This window comes from Ochotona curzoniae, unplaced genomic scaffold (genome assembly GCF_017591425.1).
Source record: "Ochotona curzoniae isolate NIBS_2020 unplaced genomic scaffold, NIBS_Ocur_1.0 scaffold_3890, whole genome shotgun sequence".
NCBI classification, from domain to species: Eukaryota; Metazoa; Chordata; class Mammalia; order Lagomorpha; family Ochotonidae; genus Ochotona; species Ochotona curzoniae.
The window spans coordinates 537,982-561,158 of record NW_024467115.1 but is presented as its reverse complement, the minus strand read 5'-3'; the positions used below and the strand labels follow the sequence as shown (position 1 = coordinate 561,158).

The following is a 23,177-nucleotide window of genomic DNA, read 5'->3' as shown; positions in this document are numbered from 1 at the left end:
CAGGCTGTAAGTTGCAGTTAAGGGGTCGGGGAAGTGAAGGGAGACAAGATAGTCTGCTCGTGCTGAACAACGATTATACCCATGGAAAATGAGAGAGGCAGGAGATGTGATACATAAAGGGACCTGACTGATCAGTGGGGTAATAGCAAATCTCAGGTGTAAAAGAAAGACCTGCCTGTATCGTGGGGACTCCAAAGAGATGTACCTTTACGTTTTCTGTCATGGAGGTGTTGGTGTAAATAATAAAAAAGACTGAATTTCTCCTGCGTAGGTGGGGTCTTAGACCCTATAGCTATCCCAACCTTAGTTATTGCCTGGAGAGGGTAGGAGGTGGGGAAGACAGCCAACTCTTGAGAGATCCAACAGGGAGAAACATTGACATAATAAGCAAAGATTAGATAAGAGGAACCATTCATGAGAAGTACACAGGTGTTTTGGGGGATGGGATCATTCATGGGAGATTTGTTGGGCTTGGTACCAACAAACAGGGCTAGGTTAAAAGTATCACATATCAAATAAACATAAATTCTACCCAAAGAAAGAAAAAGATTACTAACAGATTTTTCACTATGGTCCAGCCAATCAGAATGACTACCACCAATCTTATGGTGAAAATAAGGGTCAATATTAAAACAGGGTCCAGTGTGACAGACTAGTGGCTAAAGTCCTCACCTTGCACATGCTGGGATCCCATATGGGCACCGGTTCTATTCCTGGCAGCCCCACTTACCATGTAGCTCCCTGCTTGCAGTCTGGGAAAGTAAGTCGAGGGCGGCCCAAAGCCTTGGGACCCTGTACTCCCATGGGAGACCTGGAGGAGGTTCCTGGTTTCAGATTGGCTCAGCTCTGGCTGTTGCGGCCACTAGGGGATTGAATCATTGGACAGAAGATGTTCTCTGTCTCTCCTTCTCTCTGTATATCTGACTTTCTAATAAAAATAAATAAATCTTTTTTAAAAAACCTCAAAATAGTAACTGAGGGGGGTGATAATGCATTACAGTAAGACATGTAAACAGAAAGCAAAAAATAATATCTGAATAGTAGTGAAGTCACAGTGAGTGCTCTGGCTTCAAAGGACGAGTTAGAAAAGGTGGACTGATGGAATTGAATAACACTATCTTGATGAATTTCTTGGAGGACTTTATAGAATTCAGTAATTGTCAGGGGCATAAGGAGATGGTTGTTCTGATATTGCTAGAAGCTTTGTCAACCTGAGAGTTGTAGAGTTGTATAGGGAAGGCATTACTAATTTCAATGAAGTGGAAAGTACTCAGGGAGAGTGCCCCTGGAGTTTAGCAGTGGTGGGATGGTCAATTATCACTCGGCAGAATCATTTCCATCTTATTCAGCATCATTTGTTTAAGAGAGATCCTGTCCCCAGGTTGAAAGGTAGCATTATAGCCGGAAGGTTAGAGGGTGGGTACATGCATGTTTGCAAAAGCCCTGAAATAAGAGTGTAATTTCATTGAGAAGAGGAAAGGTAAGGGGAGGTGGAATGGCTTCAGAGTTGTGGAAAGGAGGGAAGTCTGCCACCAAAAGGGGTCTCCCACTGAGAATTTCAGAAGGGCTGACCATTAAGTCTCCAGAAGGGATTTAATCCTTCCTAGTGCCACAAGAAGGAGTTTTACGCAGTCTAGATGGACCTGATGAAGAGGTTTTTTTTCCCCAGAGTTTGTGTTAAGATCCCGTTGATCAATTCTTTTTTTTTTTCCTGAAAATGGGCAATGGTAGGGAATTTGGAAATGCTATGAAACATTGAGAGAGGTTAATTCTAGTTGCGTTACCTGAAAGGTAAACCGCTGCTTACTGTGTGATTCAGTATATACAAGGAGTCCTAACTTGGGTATAGTAGAAATGATGGAGACTCTTTGTGGGTTGTGAGAGAAGGCATCCACCATAACCAGAAGGTAATGTATTTAACTGGAGGCAGTTGAATGAAGTTAGTCTGCCAATTCTCCTCCAGTAGTGACCCATGGATGAGCCTGGTAAGTAGTGAGTGAGGGTGATCTGATACAGGAGTTGGGATTAACAGTCTGACAGATGTTACATGTCTGGGATACAGAATGCAGAGCTTCCCATATAGTAGGGGTCAGGTGTATGAGTGAGTTTAAGAATGATGTAGTTTCATTTGCATGACAGGGGCAGTGGAGTTTTCTTAGAAAAAAAGCTTAGAGAGAAGAGGTGGGTATTAGTTAATTATACAGCAATCACTATGGGTCTTCCTTGGTGAACCCTTGTTGAAACTTGGAGAACTCTAAATCTGAATACCCAGAAGTTAAGTTGGAAAGAAATCACAGGATTGCTTCGCTGTGAGCAGCTGCTTTGGCAGTTAGGTTGGCTTGGCTGTTAGCTTTTAATAAAACTGCTGGCTTTTCTGATGTCCTTTACAGTGGACTTTCAGGGCAGCTGGAAGTATCTAGATGGGACATTATCATTTTACCATTAATGTAGGAGTCCCTTAGGCAGAAAGCCTCTTCCGTTTTTGTTTTCCACCATGTCTGGCCCTTGGAGTGGATGATGTTGTGGGCATGTGGAAACTCTTTAAATGTTAAGTCACTCCCTTTGCTAAGGTCAGGGCTCACATCAAGGCCAATAGCTTAGCCTGCAGAGTTGAACACTGATGACCCTTCAAGGAGAAAAAGAAGGTATCATCATGGCACCTTCAATTACTGTACATTCAGCAGAAAAAAAAATGGGAAATTTAGAGGGCACTATCACCAATAAAGGAAACAAGGGCTAGGGAATATGATTTTCTGTGAGATGGCGAAATATGTTGAAGGAGAAGCAAAGATAATCATGGCAGGAATTGGGTTTGTGGCGATCAGTTAGGTCTGAAAGGAATTGCTAAATTACAAGAGGAGCAGTGATGGAAGGTTACAGGTAAGCTAGAAAAAATAAAAAGGAAGACTCAAGTGCAAGATGGTGATACAGACTGAAGAGCCCAGCAGTTTAAGAGAGTCTTGTAGTGTGTGTGAGAACCAAGTTTGTAGTGGTTAATGGGAGATGGGTTTGTGAACTCTAGGTATAAGGAGGAAAGCAGAGGCCAGGAGCTTTAGGCATAGTGGCCAGCTTTGATGAACCCTGTCCAATGCTTGGAGAAATAGGGGTGACAATGGCCCAGCGCGGTGGCCTAGCACCTAAAGTCCTCACCTTGAATGCGCCGGGATCCCATACGGGCACTGGTTCGTGACCCAGCAGCTCCAATTCCCATCCAGCTCCTTGCCTGTGGCCTGGGAAAGCAGTCATGGATGGCCCAAGCCTTGGGACCATGTACCCACATGGGAGACCTAGAAGAACTTCTGGCTCCTGGCTTCGGATTGGCCAAGCTCCGGCTGTTGAGGTCACTTCAGGAGTGAATCATCGGACAGAAGATCTTACTCTCTGTCTCCCCTCCTCTCTCTCTCTCTCTGTCTCTCTCTCTCTCTTTATATATATACGTCTGGCTTTGCAATAAAATAAAATAATCTTAAAAAAAATACAAAAGAAATAGGGGCGATGGTGTCTCCCAAGATCCTGGCAGGAGATCAAGATATCCTTTAGAACTGTGATAATCAGGAGGAAATGGTTTGTTTTGGTTACAGAGGCTCAGGGCAGGTGTTTGTGGGAGAGCCTTTATCTGGCGTTTGGAATGGGCTTTCTAGTGGGGTGAAGTCTCCTCTAAGGGTTTGCCTAGATCATTTTTGGAAGTTTCATAAAAAGGTTTAGAAACAAGGAGAAAATTTAGAATCCAGGTATGAAAATATCCCATAAGACCTAAGACATACAGCAGATCCCGCTTTGTACATGGGGAAAGAAGGGAGGTTATGGCTTGTTTTCAGGCCAGAGGAATTGCGTGAGTGCTGAGGTTCATGAAAAATCCCCAAAAGGTAACAGAAGCAGAAATTTCCTGGGCCTTTTTTTGAGATAGCGTTTATCAGCTATAACATTTTGAAGACTAGCATTATGCCAGAGACAGGTTTGTTGGAAGGGGCTGAAGAATAGAAAATTGTTAATGCACTGAAGAGTGCTGGATGATAGTCTGGCAGAAGCTAAGTCTGCTTGGAGGGCCTATCCAAAGTAACAGGACTGTCTTGGAAACTTTGGGGGTGAAACAGTCCGGGTAAGTTGTCCAGTAAGGTGGGAACTGTGGTTAGACCTGGTAAAGGTTAAGAGAGGTTGGGAAGATGAGTTATGACAAAAATGTCCTTTAGGTCTGAAATGGGGAAAAACAAGCTGTATGGGGGTATTTGGGAGACATCACAGGGGTTAGGATTTGCTGAGTAGATGCGATGAATAGAAGAATTAATACATCTTAGATCTTGTGCCAGGCAGAAGTAGCTGTCTGACTTTCTGACAGTAAGTATAGGTATGTCGTGAGTGAGTGAGCAGAAACAAGGATGTGAGCCTGAAGGAGGAAGTTAATAATTGGTTCAGGTCTCTGTGACCTAAACTTAAATGACACGAGGGAACAGAAGTATCTTCTGTGTAATCCTTCAGTGAGATGCAAACAGGTGATGGTGGGTGGCAATTACAGGATGGAATGTATTCTATACTGTAAGTTTGACCAAAGGAAGCAGGGAAGGGAGAGAAGGGGCCTGGGATGGGGACAAGAGGATAATGCAGGCGTATGGATTTTATCATGAGTTTGGATGGAGACAGATCTCCCAACTGGTGAAGGAAGTCTTTTCCCAAAAGTGGGTTGGTGCAATTGGGAAGAACAGGAAAAGAGTACAGGAGGGTAAAATCTCCAAAGTAGAGACATACATAAGAAGTTTTGTTCAGTGTCTCAATGAGGCCCTTCATGTCAACCACAGAGACATACAAAGGAAGCAGCAGGCTATAGTACTCATTTAAAATAGCTAAGCTAGCCCCAACATCCACCAAAAAAGAGATCTGCTTGCCAGACACTGTCCCTGCCACCCTTACATCCATGAACTTGTCCGCAATAGGAACTGTCAAACCTGGGTCTTCTCATTCTATTAAATTTAACAGAGATGAGATGTTCTGTGCTGAAGCTGGCGGAATGGAGAATGGTCCCAGGTGGGGAGAGAGCTCCCCATGAGGCAGTCCATCTTCTAGTGTCTCCATGTTTGTGTCTGGAACATGATTTAATGGGAGGTTTTGGATTCGGCCAGGGTGTGGCCCAGTGCCCAGTATTCATGCACTGAAAACAATCTCTCGGAGGGCTGACATGTGCCCAGTGGTTAGACTTGTCAAGGGTTTGGTGGATCAGAGAGGCAAACGTCTGATGCTTTGATTCTGTATTTTCATCCTTCTGAATCTTTAGTTCCTCATTCCTATCATTGAAGGTATGAAAAGCTATACTGATGAGTCCTTTGGGAGATTTGTAGACCACCCTCCAGCTTTGAGTTTGTGTTGGACATCTGAGCCTAACTAGACTACAAGTAAGATGTGTAAAAGCAACTATCCCTCTCTGGAATTGGGATCCTTACTGGCAGATATCACCATTGCCTTTGTAAAGCAGGACATTAAGAAACTGACGTTGTCTTTGGGTTCCTGTGTGATTTCATGAAATTCATCATAGCTGACCTGCTTGTGGCTATTTTTATCCATTGTCTCCAACAGGTGGGAAATCATGTGCTATTGAGCCTGTGTCCCTGGGTCTCCAGATTGGTAGGTCCAATCTGGGATGGCCCATATGGCCTCTGGGTATCTTTCTGAGGCCTGGAGATGTGACACCTGCATGGTGTTCAGCAGCACATCAAACGTGTTTTCAATCATCCAGTTACAAAGGACAGAATGAGACAGAGCTCCTGCCAAGTTCCAGTGTAAGGCTTTGTCAGATGGAGAGATCCTTTCAATACTTAGAGGGGTTCTCTGAGAAGGAGCCCAAGCACTCCTCACTCTGACTAAGGTCTGACAAAGAGAAAGGGACCATCACTGCAGCTTCTACTCCGGCCACCTCTTTCAAGGGGAGAACTGGTTGGGGTTGTAGATCTTGCAAGCCAGTAAAAGGAGGAGGGAAGGGTGTCAGATGGCATATTGGTGGAGAGTTTGGGAGGTGGGAACTTGAGGGTGGCTGGGGAGGAAGGAATGTGCTGGACCATCACCAGTTAGATCAGGATTGCTAAGTTATGAGGAGGAAAGGGAATCTCTGGGCAAAAGGTTTGGTAGAGGGCTTCAGTTCTGTTTGCTCCAGAAGAATTTCAAATGTGGAACAAGAGCTATGAAAGGGTGACCTTGGAGGAAGAAAAGGGTTTGAATGCATAGGGCCTCTATTTGTCATTTCTCTGTGTAAAGAACTCAAGGTCAAGAAGAATTTGGAAATTGAAAGAACCAAAACCTGGCACTGTGAATCATTATCCAATGTATATTGAGGTCAAGATGCAGTATAGAAGAAAATAAATCACTTCTTTTTTACTTCCACTTTTAGGCCCAAGGTGGACAGCTATTTTAGATGGGCTAGGGGCAAGTTGAGAGGAATGTGAGAAATTTCAAATTCATGGAATAGGTGACAATAAACCGGAGCTTGGGCCTTGGTTAACTTTGAGACATCCTCCAGGGATGAGTTAGCCACAACCAGAATCTTTTCACAAGGAACAGAGAAGATCACACTGTTGGGTCAAGCATCTCTAGTCCAGTACATGGAATAAGTTCCTCCATCAGCCCTCCAAGAGAGAATAAAGGAGGAGGAATGGCCAATTCTGGTCTGACCCAGGAGTCTTGGGGAGAAGGAAGCCAGTCTATTTGTTGGAAACCAAGTAGGCTATGGTATGTGACAGAGGAATCCAGCAATAGGTCTGTGTGGTAGCCTAGTGGCTAAAATTCTCACCTTACATGCACTGGGATCCCATATGGGTTCCAGTTCTAATCCTGGCATCCCTACTTCCCTTCTAGCGCCCTACTTGTAGCCTGGGAAAGAAGTAGCAGATGGCCCAAAGCCTTAGGGCCCTGCACCTGTGTGGGAGACCTGGAAGAAACTCCTGGCTCCTGGGTTTGGATCAGCTCAGCTCCAGCCATTGCAGCCACTTCGGGAGTGAACCAGCAGATGGAAGATCTTCCTCTCTTTCTCTCCTCCTCTCTGTATATCTGACTTTCCAATAAAAGCAAATAAAATAAAATTTTAAACAAAATAGGACAAGAAGGTAAGGGTCAATTTAATCAGGTTGGTTGGGGCTGGAGCAGGAAGCAGGCAGAATTAGAAAAGGGGGATGGAGGGTGGGTGGGAGAGATCTTTGGTGGGAGTTAATCGATGCTCAGAAGAGCATGGCTGGGGGTTTTCAACCAAGGATGAAGGGTACCACAAAGCCAGCTGATTATGATCAACTCATATTCCCTATCTTCAGTTTCTCACAGAAAAGAAGGAAAAATCAAAAGCGATACAGAGTCATAATCATCACCCAGAATGTATCGGGCAGCCCAGTGTAAGTCCCTGGCCAGGTGGAGGAAGAACTGCCCATGAGCCATGTGAGATTCCAAGGGACCCATGTGGGCAAAGGGACCAAGCTCCTGAACCCTCTGGGGCTCCAGCACGAACTGTTAGGGTGGAAGAACAACATAAAGATGAGGCCGACCATGAACTCCACAATCAGAATAGGCTTATTCAGGAACAAACCAGAGAGGGGCCCACCACTTCAAGGTACAGACAGGTGTTTATGGGAACAGGTTTACTTCTGGTTCTAGGCTGTTGGGTGGCAGGTGGGGTTGAGCTGGTTTGCATTTCTAAACTCCATGGGGGGCAGTTTCTCTCAAACTTTGGGAGGGGCTGACTCCTAAAACAGCATTCCTGCTGCAACTTTTAAGATAGTGGTACTTTTGCTGGCAATCCTGCTCCCCGTCCAGCAAACCTTCTCAATTTTCTAGACCCCAACAGCATGAATATAATTTATGCCCACCATCCAAATACACAGTCAGCAGCGGATCTCAAGACTTAAAATGTGTGTACATGCTTACTTTTTTTTTTTTAAGATTTATTTATTTTTATTAGGAAGGCAGATTTACAGGGAGAAGGAGACAGAGAAAAAGATCTTCCATCCACTGGTTCACTCCCCAAGTGGCTGCAATGGCTGGAGTAGAGCTGATTCAAAACCAGGAACCAGGAGACTCTTGTGGGTCTCCCACCAAGGGGACAGGGTCCTAAAGCCTTGGGCCGTCCTAGATTGCTTTCCCAGGTCACAAGTAGGGAACTGGAAGGGAAGTGGGGCAACCAGGACACAAACTATTGTCCATATGGGATCTTGGTGCATGCAAAATGAGGACTTTAGCCATTAGGCTACCATGCTAGGCCCAAAATGTGTTTATGCTTATATTTATGAACACTTGGAAAAGTGACCAAGAGTCAGCTCCAGAAATGAGAGACAAGAAATATTTCAAAATAATGGGTTAGGCCTGTCCTTATCAGCACTGGATTATTACGTCTCTATGTGCCAGCACCTGAGGGCCTAGAAGACAGCTTTTCTCCTTTAGTCACATGTCCCAAAGCTGAACTACTTTGTGTACCTGCTCCTTAACTGTTTCTCCATCCTAAATGCACATATAGCAGAAAGTTAAATATTGTCTTCTAGTCAATGACATTAAATCCTCAAGTCTGAAGCCGAATAAGAATCTGAACAATCACATGTGTTCCCAGAGAACCCTTCTACAAAGTACCCAATTCAGTTAGGAGGACCACATAAAATCTGAAAGTTCATTCGGAAAGCGAGGTCACAACTTGGCCAGATCAGTCCAGGACACATTACCGGGCCAATTCACAGCCATGCCTTAGTAAAAGTGCATCTTCAGACAGTGACTAAGTAAGACAAGTGCTTCAATATTTAAAACCTCCATTATAAAAGTCCTACATTATTTAATAAAACCTTTCATCCTTGCTATCATTTCATGATACACTTAGCATTAGGCTGCAGTGACTCTAAACAAAGTAACTTCTGAGTTTGTTTGTTTTGTAACAAACTGGCATGTTTGTAAATTTAGGAATTACTACCAACATATTGAGTAACCAAGTTTCAGACTGGAATGAAAACAGAGCAGAAAAAAAAAAAACACGCCAGTACTGGCTTTACTTTTCATTCTTATTTTGCCAGGAAGCCATAGGTGTGGGGGGAAATCGCCAAAACCACTGGATAGATTACAGTCATCAAATGAGTTTGTTACCCATTGGATATCTAGGAATAGAAGCATGGAGCAGAGAGAGCCACAAAAAGGCAGAAGGCTGGCTCCTGCTATCAAAAAGGAGCTAATTAGCGAGGATTAATGAGTAGAACCATTTAAGGCTGGCAAACCGGTTTCCTGCTCTGATCTGGGTGCTAGGCAGAGGGTAAACTTGGTTATGAGTCAATCAAGTTTGACTGGAGACCAAGCACCAGGTGCTGCAGAGAAAATGTACTATCGTAGGCAAACAGTCACTCAAATGGCCAAGAGGGATCCAAGCCACAAGACTACAACCGGGGGCGCAAGCGGGGCACAGACGAGGAGGCGGTGGCGCCGTCTGCCAGCCTGCTTCCGAGGCCAAACTCGGGAAAGCAGTGCCCAACTAGTCGGTGCAAGCAGGCAAACGCACGCGCCGGGATTCCAATGCCACGCGCGGCCGCCAAGCCAACAACACTCTGGGGAGTCCCATCCCTGCGCTTCAGCTCTCTCCTAGGGCAGCCCAAGCGTCCCTTCTCCCCGCGCCGATAGTCAGGAAGTCTGGAAACTAAGCAAGCCGGGCTGGGGGTGGGGGATTTGGGGGTGGGAGCATCGGGGCAGCAAAGAAAAGTGAAGAAACGCCACGTTGATTTTCTTGTTTTGGCGTGCGTCGGCTAAGGAGTTTGGTGGGGGCGTGATCTGGAATGCAGTGACTTTCGTGCCCCCCAACCCCACCCCTCCCCGAGCCGTCACTGGCAGAGCCAGACGCGGTGGTGCAGGCAGAGAGCTCGGACTTGCCCCCGTGCACGGTGCCTCCGGGCCTGGCCCTACCGGGAGCCCGCCCGCAGCGCCCCGGATCCTGCAGCCCGCCGAACGCACTCCACTCACCCAGCTCCTCCGCCTGCAGCCGGAGCGGGGCGGAGACGGCCAGCAACAGGGTCAGGAGGCCCGGGCCGGCGGGCCCCGCCAGCGGTGCACCGCGGGCGCCGGGCTCCATGGCCTCGCCAGGCGTCAGCTTGGCAAGCTCGGTCTCCCCTCGACGGGCCCTGCGCCGTGGCTACCCGGAGCGGGCCGCCTCCTCAGCGGCCGAGCGCCCCGCCGCCGGGAACCGGCGCAGCCGCTGCCCCGCATCGAATCCCATTGGGGCGGCCCTGAGCCCAGCGGGGCGGGGGCGTCCCCTGGCCGCCCCGCCCCGTCCCGCCTCACGCGCCGGCCCCCAAGGAGGAAGTCGCTCCGGGGCGGTGACCGGCGACGGGCCTCGAGGCGCGCCTGGCGCCGCCTGCGCACCCCTCTGGGGATCGGGCGCTCGCGGCTTCACTTTGCCCTTCGTCTGCGCCTCACCTGCCCCGGCTCAGGCGAGGCGCCAGCCAGAAGTACACCTGGCGGGAGAGAGCCCGAGCGCGCTGTGGGACTGCCCCCTCCAGACGGTGGAGCCGCGCACGGGTGAGCATGCCAGGGCTAGCCACGCTGGAAACCCGAGTTATTTTCATGTTGGTGGCAAGGAAGACCGACTCAAATCCCTTCAGTCATTCATTCACTCATTCACCTAACTCAAGTCAGAGCACTAAACCCATGTGACGCTTGAAATAGTAAAAACGGATCAGCAAGTTCACAGGGGACTAAGGGTAGTGCGTTTAGGGAGACCCAGTTTGACCACCGGTGAGAAGACTAAGCAGGTGGAGTTGATTTAGACGTGCACCGCCGGGGGCGTCTCGGCCAACAGCACGGATGGGACAAGGGCGGGAGTGCAGAGAGGGCCCGGGAGGCCAAGGCTAAGAGAACAGGTGGGCCAGAGCTGAGAACCAGCATTCAGAGCTAGGGCGGCAAATGGGCAGGGCGGGCCAGCCACGGGGGCTTCAGGGAAGCGTGACTCTATCCGATTCTCTGAATGGGGGAGTGATGGGAAAACCTCGGAGGAAAGCAGACTGGAGGAGTGGAGGAAGACGTGGCCATTAGCTCCTAGGCGAGAATGGACGAGAACAGATCAGACACGAATGCTAAAGCTTCTCCTCACGTCTGCTCTCCTGGCAGTACCCCTTGGCACTTCCGCTGCCGCCGCGACCTTTGCAATCCCCCGGGCGTCCCGAGGTGGCTCCACCTGAAGTGACACGCCGGGGAAGAAGAGCAGTCGCCACCCCCACTCCAAGGCTGTGAGCTTTGGACGTCGGTGGCCGGACTCCTTTCATATGCGCGATTTCTTTCCCTCTCTGCTTCATTAGAAACCGAAAGAAGTTGTTGAAATTTTACATAAGATTGTCTTTGGAGCTTTGCATGGAAATGAAGCAATCCACATCTGAATTACGGGTCAACCACAGACTGGGATTTGGGGTTTTAGTTACCTGGGGAAAAACAATCCCTGATTCTCCTAGATGACACCAAGACTGACTGAATAGGTATACGCAGTTGGAGCATATAAAATAGGTGCTTAATAATAGTAGGCTTCCATCTCTTAACTGGAAGTAAGTTCACTCATGAAAATATTGACTTATCGTTGTAGTCAGAAACATAAAAAGATAGACACATTGAATCACTGCCCAACTCCTGCTTTCCTCTCTCCCAATTTCTCTCATTCTTTCTAAGAAAGTGAGATTGTGCAGCCTCGGTTAGGCTCTGCCAGGTCTCTCTTTTTTTTTCTTTTTTTTGGTGAGCTGTGAATAGAGGTAAGACAATAGGAGTTCTTGTTGGACCGTGAGGAATTCGTAGGGTGAGGCAGGTGGGGGCCCTGAGTGACCTTTCCTGTCTCGGTCTGTGCTGTGGTAGCACTAGTTCTCTCGTGCGCACCAGATTCCCGAGCCAGACACAGCAAGAGGCGGGGTCAAGTATCAGCCAGGAAAGAGAAAGGCCAGCAGGATCCTGTTACTTCCATCATGCCATTTCTAAAGGCAAATCTCGAGGTAAGACAATTAAGGCAAGAGACTCATGAGGATACTACAGATAATCAGCGATATTGCTGTATACATTGAAACAAAGAGGATTCATTGAATTGCTACACTCACATCAACTTCTGTTTTAAGCTTTTGTGCTTAGTTGAAACCTCAAAAGATTTGACTTTCATTTATTTTTAGAAAGATGTATCTGTTTATTGGAAAGACAACGAGAGAGAGAGAGAAAGAGATCTTCCATGTACCTGTTCTTTCCCCAAATGAACAAAATGTCCAGGGATGTGTTAGGCCAAAGCCAGGAGCTGGAATTCCAGCTGGTCTCCAGAGGCCTGAACATCTGTGCCATCACCTACTGCTTTCCCAGGTGCATTAGCTGGACACTGGATTGGATGCAGAGCATGCAGAATCACACACAGGCAGTGCCCTGGTATGGGGTGCTGATGTTGGAACCGGCCAGATAACTTGGTGTGCCACCAGCCTGGCTCCACTATTTTGGTTTTTAAAAATAAGGCATTTGGAATCTATGAACTAAATTCCGTCAAGTAACATACTTGTTGGGATCTGTCTGCAAAATTCTGCAAAAAAGGGTCTTTCTCTGGCTATTCTTCTTTGAATTTCTTCTTCCATGAACTCTTCAGTATGTAATTTGCATATCATCCTGCAATTTATGCTAATATTTACTGGTTCTTCTGTAAAAATGGGCAAAGATCTGACATTTTACGAATAAAATGTGTCCTTAGATAATAGATTCTAAATGATTCTGAAGTCGATATATAAGATTTGAAGTTGAAATCCTTGTAAGCAACTGTTTCCTGAATTTCCTTTTCCTCTTTAATTCAATGCATATATTTACATATATGTATACAGTGAAAATAATCATCTCATTTTAGTTATGATCTATTAAGAGAAATTTAATAAAATTAACTATATACACAAATGTAGTTACATAAGTGGATACGTAAGTTGGCACAAAGGGCTCAGGCTGCTGCAGACCTGCAGGGGTGAGGAAGAGCATCTGGCCAGGCCACTCCTAGCAATGCCCACACCCCTTGGCAGGGTGCCCAGCTTGAACTCCAATGAATCTGTTTCAGGTCCAGCTTCCTGCTAACACATGTCTTGGAAGGCAACAAATGGTGGCTGTACCTGGGGCTGTGCCACGTATGTGGGAGACACCAATAGAATACTGGGTTCTTGTCCTTGGCCCGGCTCGGCCTTGACTGCAGGGATCTGGGGAGTGAATCAGGATATAAAAGATCACTGCTTCTCTGCCTCTCATTGCCTGCTTTTCTGCTTTTCAAAAACGAATGAAAATAGATAAAAATGCTCACAGGGGAATGATAGTATACAACCTAAACTTTGTCACTTCATCATTTTTTCCCGCTTTCTCTTTTGTTTCCTCTCATTCTCTTTTTTCCTTCCTTCTTTTCTTTCTTTGTTTTTCTTTCTTGCAGAGTCATAGAAGGAGCAAGGCAGTTGGAGAGAAAACTTTCATTTACTGCTTCACTCCAACAGTTGCCCACAACAGCGAACTCTGGCTAGACAGAAGCCCACAGTTCATTCTGGGTTTTCCAAATGGGTAGTAGGGACTCAAGCTTTTGAGCCATCATCTGCTGCCTCCGCACGTGCACATGAGCAGGAAGCTGGATGAGAAGCAGTATAACCAGGCTTCTAGAATTAAGTACGCCAAAATAAGTAGATGCAAGCATCCCAGGCAACAACTTTATAGTTTATATCATACACATTATTTCCTCATTAATTTTTAAAGATTTATTTTGTTTTTTTAATTGGAAAGGCAGATACACAGAGAGATATTCCATCCACTAATTGACTTTCCATGTGGCCACAACGACCGGAGCTGAGCCAATCTGAAACCAGGAACCAAGAGCTTCTTCTTGGTATCTCACATCGGTGAAGGGTCCCAAGACTTTGGGGCATCCTCTGCTGCTTTCCCAGGCCACAAGCAGAGAACAGGATGGCAAGAGGAGCAGCCAGGACATGAACCAGCACCACTATGGAACCCTGGTGGATGCAAGGCAAGGATTTAGCCACTAGGCTATCACATCGGATCCTATTTCCTCATTTCTAATTCTCTACTAACTTTTTTTTTAGAATTTATTTTTATTGGAAAGGCATATTTACATAGAGAAGAAGAGATGAAGATTTTCCATCCGCTGGTTCACTCCCCAAGTGACCGCAATGGCTGGAATTGAATCAACCTGAAGCCAAAGGCCATGAGCTTCTTCTGGGTCTCCTACACGGGTGCAGGGTCCCAAGGCTTTGGGCTGTCCTCTACTGCCTTCCCAGGCCACAAGCAGGGACTTGGAAGGGTAGTGAAACAGCAGGGGTACAATGGGTGCCCATATGGGATCTTGGCACATGCAAAGTGAGCACTTTAGGCATTATGCTACCACACCAGGCCCCTCTACTAATTTTCACACTCTGGTTCTGATATTCATTAAATAGTCATGTCTTTTAAACTTGAGCAGGACTTTATTTTTCTTTACTGGGAAGGCAGATTTACAGAGAGAAACAGAGACAGTAAGAAAGATTTTCTATCCTCTGTTTCATCCCCAAATGGTTGCAACACCTGGAGCTGAGCTGATCCAAAGTCAGAACCTAGAAGCTTCTTTTAGGACTTCTACCTGCGTACAAGATCCTGGCACGTGGAGGTGGAGGATTAGCCAGTTGAGAAAATACTATAGTGTAGGCCCCGGTCTCCCAGGGGTTAACTCCACAGCTTAGCTTGTTTCTCAAGGTGTGACAGGATGGGCACTTCTTTCTCTCTCTCCCCCTTTCTCCATCTCACCCTCCTTCTCTTTTTCTTTCATTCTTGTATTATTTACTTATTTCTATTTATCAGGAAAGGAGAGGATATATATATTATATAGTATGTATATTATAATATATATATAATCCCAGGAATTTTTTAATGCTACAGTTCACTGTGGCTACTTGTTATTTTTTGGTCTTTTCTCCTATTGGTTCAGAAACATGATTTTTGTCAATGTACTTGGCTTCAGAGTTATTTGCCCATGACTAATTTAATCTTAGAAGTATGTAAGCCATTGTTAATGTCGACTTACTCATTAATAGAGAGATTTTTTTTGGTATTTTTTTAAAGATTTATTTCTTTTTTGTTGTTATTGTTGCAAAGTCAGATATACAGAGAAGAGACAGAGAAAGATCTTCCAAAAGATGAGCCACATCCCAAGCAGCCACAATGGCCAGAGCCACACTGATCTGAAGCCAGGAGCCCTGAACCTCTTCCAGGTCTCCCACACAGGTGCAGGGTCCCAAAGCTTTAGGCCATCCTTGACTGCTTTGCTAGGCCACAAGCAAGGAGCTGGATGGGAAGCAAGGCCGCTGGAACACAAACCAACATCCATATGGGATCCCGGTGTATTCAAGGCAAAACTTTAGCTGCTAGGCTACTGCACCAGGCCCCATTAATAGTGAATTTGAAGAACTCTCTCTCTAGCCTGAAACAACTTTGCAAGCTAGTATCTATCAGATTCTAAAATACAAGACTGATGATTTGCTCCTGGTGTTTGAAAGCAATGAAGTGAGAAGACTAAATATTTCTCACCCCCCCACTTTTCTGGAACTCATAAGGATGAGGAGGAAGACTGTTTTATTAAGAACTATTGCAGGGAGCATGAATGGGAGCTTCTACCACACCAGCTGCATGCAGTTTCGGCTGTGAGAGAGCGTAGCCTCCCGACCTGGGAATTTCACCCACCAGCTGTTTAAATGCGGCTAGCACCATATTGGGATGGGCTGGGCGCTAGAACAGGAGCTTCCACGTCATCAACTGTGAAGCCCATTCGCTGCCTGTCAACAAGCTCTGGGGACTTGGGGGTGTAGGCTTACGAGCTTATAAGTGGTCTGGTGGTTGGCACAGGTGAGGTCGTCAAAAACGTAAGAGTTCATGTCCAGGTGATGAATGGCTTCTGAGGGACTTCCATTGCCATTGCCATTGTTCTAGCAGGTAAGCAAGGGTACTGATACTGAGTTGTTTGGTGTGAGGAATAGGAGGACCTTTAAGGGTCAGACCAAGATACCAGTTCACCTAGGAGGCCTGAGCTGGAATAGTTAGCATTGGCATCACTGAATACCATTCACAGGCACATACTGAGGCTTCTATGGGGCTCTCCTGATAGGACTGGATCAAGGTGCCCACAACTGAGAGTTTGAACAGTGAATGTGGGTAATGTTTGGATGTTGCTGGGCCATGAGACTCTGGAGGCAGAATTTGTGGGGAAGTATGGGTTCTCTCTCCTGTGGAACAGCCATCTCCATTGGCATGCACAAGAGCTGTGGCTAGGAACAGGTCTGGTTGGGGTACTAAGAGGATGGGTTCCCAGTGGTGAGCATGAGAGCCAGAATGGGGGTAATGAGCTAGGCTGGACTGGCCGCAATATCTCAGCATGTGACCTGGGTGTGGGGAACACCAGACTGGACTAGACTTCAGCACCCACTGGTACGCATGAGAGTCAGCCAGCATGTAGAACAGGCTGGAGTAGGTCTCGGCTCCCACTAAACCATCTAAGAGCTGTGTCTGGGTGTGGGCCAGGCATGGCTGGGCTGCAACACCCAACAGTGAGAACCTAAATAGGTGTGGACTAGTTGGGCAAGGCCACGGTTGCTGCCAGGACAAGAGGTGGACAGTCTACCTGGGCCAAAGATCCACCAGTATGTGCAGCATTTGCCATTGGGAAAAGACCTGATAGGGGAGCTTGGTAAACTCCTTTGTCAGATGCAGCCCTTGCAGATGGGCACAAGAATCAAGACAAGGAGCAGCCCATACATGTCATACATGTCAGGTCCAGGAATAGGCCAGGCAGGGCCAGTCCATAACACCCACTGGCATATCTGAGAACCAGCATGGGATGCAGGAGGGGGCAGGTTAGGCTGCAACACCAGCCGGTTCACATCAGGGCTGGCACTGAGGGCTGGTTGGGCTGCAGAACCCACCAGCATGAGCTGGAATGCCTGGCAGGCTGGACCGAGCCAGGCTGCAGCACCCGCTTGAGGATGCTGAGGTGAAGCGAGCTATGACAGTGAGGGGAGGTGGGTGCTGGGTCCTTGAACCCCAGGAGTGTGGAGTCCAGCAGGGCTTGGGTTGCCTGGCTCAGGTCCTTGGCTCACCTGGGAGATAGGTTCTGGGTCCATGAGCTCTGGAGGCAGGGGTTCCAGCACGGCCAGGGTCGTCTGGCTCAGGTCCTTGGCCTGTCTGCGTGGTGGGTACTTGGCCTGTAATCCTCAGGGGCAAGGGGTCCAGCAGGGCCCCAGTTGCCTGATCCAGGTTTTATCCTGCCTGTGCGGTGGTGGCTGGGTCTGTGAGCTCCTAGGGCTGGAGGTCAGGCAGGGCCCATGTTGCCTGGCCCAGGTCCTTGGCCTGCCTGCTTGTCAGGAGCCATATCTGTGGGCCCCAGGAGTGGGGGCTTCTGGTGGGACCAGGGTTACCTAAACTGGGTCTTTGGCCCACCTGTATGGTGAGTGCCAGGTGTGTGAGCTTGGCGGCGAGGGATCTGGTAGGGCCTGGTTGCCGGGCCTAGATACTTGACCCACGTGCACAGTGAATGCCGGGTCCATGAGCCCCAGGGGTGGCAGGTCTAGCGGGGCTTACATCAACTGTCTAGGGTCCTTGGCCCACTTGTGAGAACTGGTCCTCTTAAGTGGAAAAAACAGAGTAATAGAAAGCTGGCCAGATCCATATGGAGGGTACAGCAGCCCATTGAGCCCTGCAGGGGACATCTGTACCATCCCAGAGGAAGGAGGACAGAACACATTTGACAACTACTCCAGCCAAATGATGTCAGCAAATATCAGGGCAAATGGAGACTCTGAGACCGACTATGTCAACCAAAGGACATGGAAAGCATTCACTCATCCTTAGATTGGCAAGATCAACAGCATTTCAAAACTATCCAAACCACCTGGGCAGAACCGTCGGAGTATGCACCACAGTGGGACTCCGGCTTGATGTTGGATGGCCAGTCTCCATTGCTGGGTACTGGAGTGGTTGGGAGGCTACTTATGGCTTTTCTCCTTATCCTCCCCTACCCCAAATCCTCGAAGCAAGAAGGAGAAATGTAAAAATTTGGAAACATTGATTAAAACACTTTTCCCTAACTCTTGATTCATCTCACTCAGATCAACTATGCTAACATCATCTAAAATTAAATATAAATTCAAAAAATATGAGCAGGCAGAAAAGAAAAAATAAAGAAACTATTGGGATGAATGTTAAGACTGTGGGACTAAGTGGAAGATCAAGTTTAGTTCTAAAAACAGTAAGAGATTTATAATCAATGAGCAGAGTGCAGGGGCAGTGATGAGAAATTAATAACAGGAGACAGCTACCAAACTACATAATATGCCATGAAAGTTCTTTGTTGCACAACTTTTTCACTATTTAGTGTATGCTCTAAAACTCCCAGTGGGGATAGATCTGTTTCCTTGGAAACACAATTAGAAACAGCTGTCCTATGTTGTCAAATGGATAAACTCAAGTGAAGTTAAAAAGAAGTTTTTGAAAACTACCTTTTGAAATGATACAAAATGTATTGAGCTTATTGCTTCCTGAAGTATTTGAAATTTTTTTTTCACAGTTGTTTCCTGGGTGGTATGGAGGGAAGATTGGCAACTGTATTTTTAAATGTTTTCTCAATTTTTTATAAATGTATTCAGTAGAGTAAGAAGAAGCTTCATCCTTTTAGCTTACTTTGTGGCCTGTTTACACTCACACTAACTTTCAGTGATGGGGATGAAGAGGGAAGACTGATGTAGAGTGCTTGACATAAGGCACAGGGGGTGTTGAAGGTTTGCTATCCTTGAAGTCCCCCACTCTGGTTCAGGGAACTAGGATTTCATGATGCCCTAGGCCATTCACCTGGATGGGGAAGGGAACCTAGATGCTCCTTTCCACCCTCAGGGTCATTGCACACAGAAAGTCTTCCTGGAGTTTGGCACATCTGTAACGTAAGACTGTCTTATAGAATCGCCAGGATAAAGAACCTTCCACTTCACCCATAATGGTCAAAACCTGTTGACATGAAGGTTGGAATGAAGACTCAAGAGGCTCAGCTAATCAGCCACAGTGCCTCACCCTGCTCAATCTTGTCCCCATGTTGGAACCTAGCTGCAAAGTAGGAAGAGCTGGACCAGGGACCTCTAGAGCAGGTCTTCCATAGGGGAGTGACACCCAGAGGTAGTGAATACGTTAGGTGGGGTTGTAGGCTCCATGCTGCAGGACTGGAGGGTCTTCTGACCTTTTGAGCTACAGGTCTGTAGATTGTGACCACTGTGAAATGAAAACATGGAAAGCTCAAGAAGGCAGGAGGAGGAAACTGAATGGTGTATCCAGTATTGCCTCCTTCCTGCTCCCTAAACTGTGAGTTGCAGCAAGCCCCTTCCCATCTCTAAGCCTCAGTGTGCTCCTTTCTAGAAGGAGGAGTTTAAACTGGACAATCTGGGACACTTGTGCATTGCCATCCAGGGTGTGGTCCTGATGCTAAAGCCTCTGGGGAAGTGGATGCAACCTCTTGGCATCTCCAAAAAGCTTTTCTGGAAGCATTAAAGCAAAAACAAAATAAAAATAAAGTAGACTTTCTAGGGAGTACTGGTTCCTGTCTCCTGGCGTCTCTTTAGGCGCTTGGCTATTTGGCCTAAGGGCCGTGGATTCCTGAGAATAGGTGTCTGCCATAGGTCAGGTGAGGACTCTGGTGGCACGTGGAAAGGCCCATGAACACTTGCGCCATCTGCAGTGAGGACAGGTAGGAAGTATGGAAAGGATGAGGGCTCTGTGAACCCAAGCTGCTGGAGTGTTTTGAAGGAGTTGTGCAGGTGTCGATACGAGGGATCCTTTTCATTCAATTTTCTGTGAACCTAAAACTTCTAAAAGGAAATTTCACTAATTAAAAAATGTCTATCATCTGCCTTTTCTATTCTGAAGTCTTTTGATCTTTCACTTCCCTGAGTTTAATATCAAGGAAAGCCCTGAGATAGAATTTCAGTTTGGTTGAGCGCATATAGGTTTTGCATGCTGAAAGATGACTTTTCTGTTTTCTTTGAAAATCTTAATGTTTGTGTCAAATGACTTAGAAATAATTATGAGTCCAGACCATAGGAAGGTGATCATAGATCAGAAAAAGCAAGAAAGAGAAATATCTTGCAATTAAAAAGTTGATTAATCTTTCTTAACAGAGTTTTCTGTGTAACCAGAGAGCCCCTTATGGGGTTTCATTTCAAAAGCTATATCCAAACCTCAGTGCTCTTAGTTACTTGAGTCTTTAGAGAACATAGAATTCATAGAATTAGGCAGTGGAGTGACAGATTATTAAGAACCATGAGCCCTGATATTTAGCAGAACTCTCACTGGAAGCCAGGCAGTCTGACACCAGACTTACTCCCTCTTATTCCTCCGCACCCATAGCCACCCCACTTTACTACCTTTGCAGTTACCACACGAGACTGTGAAGGACACAGACTTGGCAGACTATGCTCCAAATGAGATAGTTTCTCTTCCACCCCCTTGCCCCTGTCTCTTTGAAAGCCTAGATATGTTCTATGCTTATCCTATGAATCATTTTTACAAAGATGTGTCTCCTTTTTGTAGCATAGATATTTCTTGAGATGTTAACTAACCACATCTTGGCAGAAATTTAGATTTTAAGAAGACCTACTGAAATTGCGTATCAAGCCTGTCTTATTTGCTCAGCCACGATTTTCTGTCCCTACCTGAAGGTGCACTCAGTTGGCTTTATTTCTAAGCTTCCCTTGAAAGTGGGGTACACTTGATGCTGTCACTAATCATATGACTTGGAATGAAGTTCCATGCATAACATTTGGGTCCTTGGTGCTGGTGCCCTGATATATTGATGCTGGTACTAGGCCTCTGTCCATGGCACCACTATCCCATCTAAGTACTGGTTTGAATCCCAGCTGTTCCATTTCTTTCTTTCTTTTTTTTTTTGAAGATTTGTTTATTTGGGGCCCTGCATGATAGTGTAACAGTTAAAGTCCTTGCCTTGAACACGCCTGGATCCCATATGGTCGCCGGTTCTAATCCTGGTGGCTCCACTTCCCATCCACCTCCCTGTTTGTGTCCTGGGAAAGCAGGCAAGGATGGCTCAAAGCTTTGGGACCCTGCACCCACATGGGAGACCTGGAAGACTCCTGGCTTCAGATTGGCTCAGCTCCAGTCATTGCGGCCGCTTGGACAAAAGATCTTCCTCTCTGTCTCTTCTTTCTGTATATCTGCCTTTCCAATAAAGATAAATAAATCTTTAAAAAATGTTTTGTTTATTTTTATTGGAAAGGCAGGTTTACAGGGAAACAGAGAGAGAGAAAGGTCTTCTATTTGTTGGTTCACTCCCAAAATGGCTGCAATGGCTAGAGCTGAGCCAATCCAAAGCCAGAAGCTAGGAGCTTATTATGGATCACCTACATGGGTACAGGGTCCCAAGGCTTTGGGGCATCCTTTGCTGCTTCCCCAGGCCACAGCAGGGAGCCTGATGGGAAGTGGAGGAGCCGGGACACAAACTTGTGCCCACATGGGATTCCTGTGCATGCAAGGCGAGTATTTAGCCCCTGAGTCATCACACTAGGCCCGTTGCTCCACTTCTGATCCTGCTCCATGCTAATGACCTGGGAAAGTTATGCAGGTTTCCCAAATCTTTGGGCGTTTGCACCCACTTGCATACCTAGAAGAAGTTTCTGATTCCCAGCTTTTGACCAGCCAAATTCTAGCTGTTTAGGAGGTAGATCAGCAGGTGGAAGATTCTCTCTTTCTAAAACTCTGCCTTTCAAAAAAAAAAATAATAGGTGAATTTATCTTTCAACTGAAACTCTTAAGTCTTCCATTTTCTCCTCTTGTTTCTCCTTTCTTTCTTAAAATTCAGAGTACATGATTGGGATGGGTAGAGCCATCGAAATCCTGGGAGGCCAAGCTAGTTCTGTTTTTCATTAAAAGAGGCAAGTCCACTTGATTTCCAGTTAGAGGTCTTAAAGAGCACCATCAAGGACAAAAGCACAGGTAGGAATTGCTGAGACCATGTGAAAGTCAAAACTAAGTCAGAAATAGGATGAGAATGGGGTGTTTCCAGAGCCAGGCAAACAGAACAATCTGGTTTGGAACCAAAGGCTACACACACAGGATGGTAATTATGATGGGGGAAAATCTAAAGTAAGGGAGTTCAGGATCCTCATTCTGCCCAGAAGCACAAATCACCTAGCCAAAAAAGTCTGTTGTATCATGGGACAATCTCCCTCTAAGAAGGTGCTGGAACTACAAGTGTGCTTCTTGGAGTGTACTCCACATTACAGCAGTAGTCAGCTTCAGGTTATCCTGCCTGTTGACGACACTTGTATAGTATTCCAGTAGGCCTAATTGTGCACTCTGTGTGTTATGGTGAATTCTTGAACTATCCATTGCACCATCCTCAGTTCATCGCTTCCTGTAACACTAAGATTCTCATTGTGCCTGTGACTGACTGTGCTATAAAAAATAGCTTTGATGTTCAAAACATAAAAGCTCAACAGAGAAAATGACATTTTGAGCAACTGGAAAATTTTTTGGTCTCAACCTGATATTCCTTGATTCTCTACTAATTCAGGGGCTCCCTTTTGTTCGTGTATCTGGTTGAACAGATTATTGTCTTAGAAATAATCATTTCCTTTCTACATGCCTACCTATTATGACAGTAAAGCTTGCTCTCTTTACCCATTAGTCTTTGGTATGTTTAAGAGCCATGGAAATTTCAATAGACTTCTTACTTCACTCTGAGGGAATCTGTTCTGATTACATATTGTACTGTGCTGTCAAAATACATTACATAAAAGAATCTATTGGACTGATGTGGGTATGCAGGCGTATTAATTTAACTCCACGTTCTTGTCATGCACAAAGACAAGCTTGCTAAGTGGTAGCATGTATAAGATATAAAAAGTGATAAAAATTTTGAGCCAAAAGATGAGAAAATGAACACACATAAACGTATAAGTGTATCCTGCTCCACACAGAAAAACATCTGCCATCAGTGGACATTGGATCAGAAAATTTTCCCAAAGGAGTAACATTAGAGAAGGGCAGACAGAAAGATATCCAAATAACTCTTTCAGGTGTGATCTGTGGCAAAAGAGAGAGCTCCTCCAATGTGTGAGTCTTTCTTATGAGTTACAGGATGTGCCTCAAGGCATGAAATAACCTGGGAATTATATGACTCCTCT

The 23,177-nt window shown here is 46.2% G+C and overlaps 1 protein-coding gene across 1 annotated transcript in view; it reads right to left on the bottom strand.

The window, feature by feature from the left end:
• Positions 1-10,117, bottom strand: part of DCBLD1 (discoidin, CUB and LCCL domain containing 1) — an 84,645-nt gene extending 74,528 nt beyond the window's left edge. Inside the window, exon 1 of the mRNA XM_040965366.1 lies at positions 9,952-10,117. Within this exon, the coding sequence (XP_040821300.1) occupies positions 9,952-10,060 (109 nt within the window). The 5' untranslated portion in view covers positions 10,061-10,117. The remainder of the gene's footprint in view (positions 1-9,951) is intronic.
• Between the last annotated feature and the right edge of the window lie 13,060 nt (positions 10,118-23,177).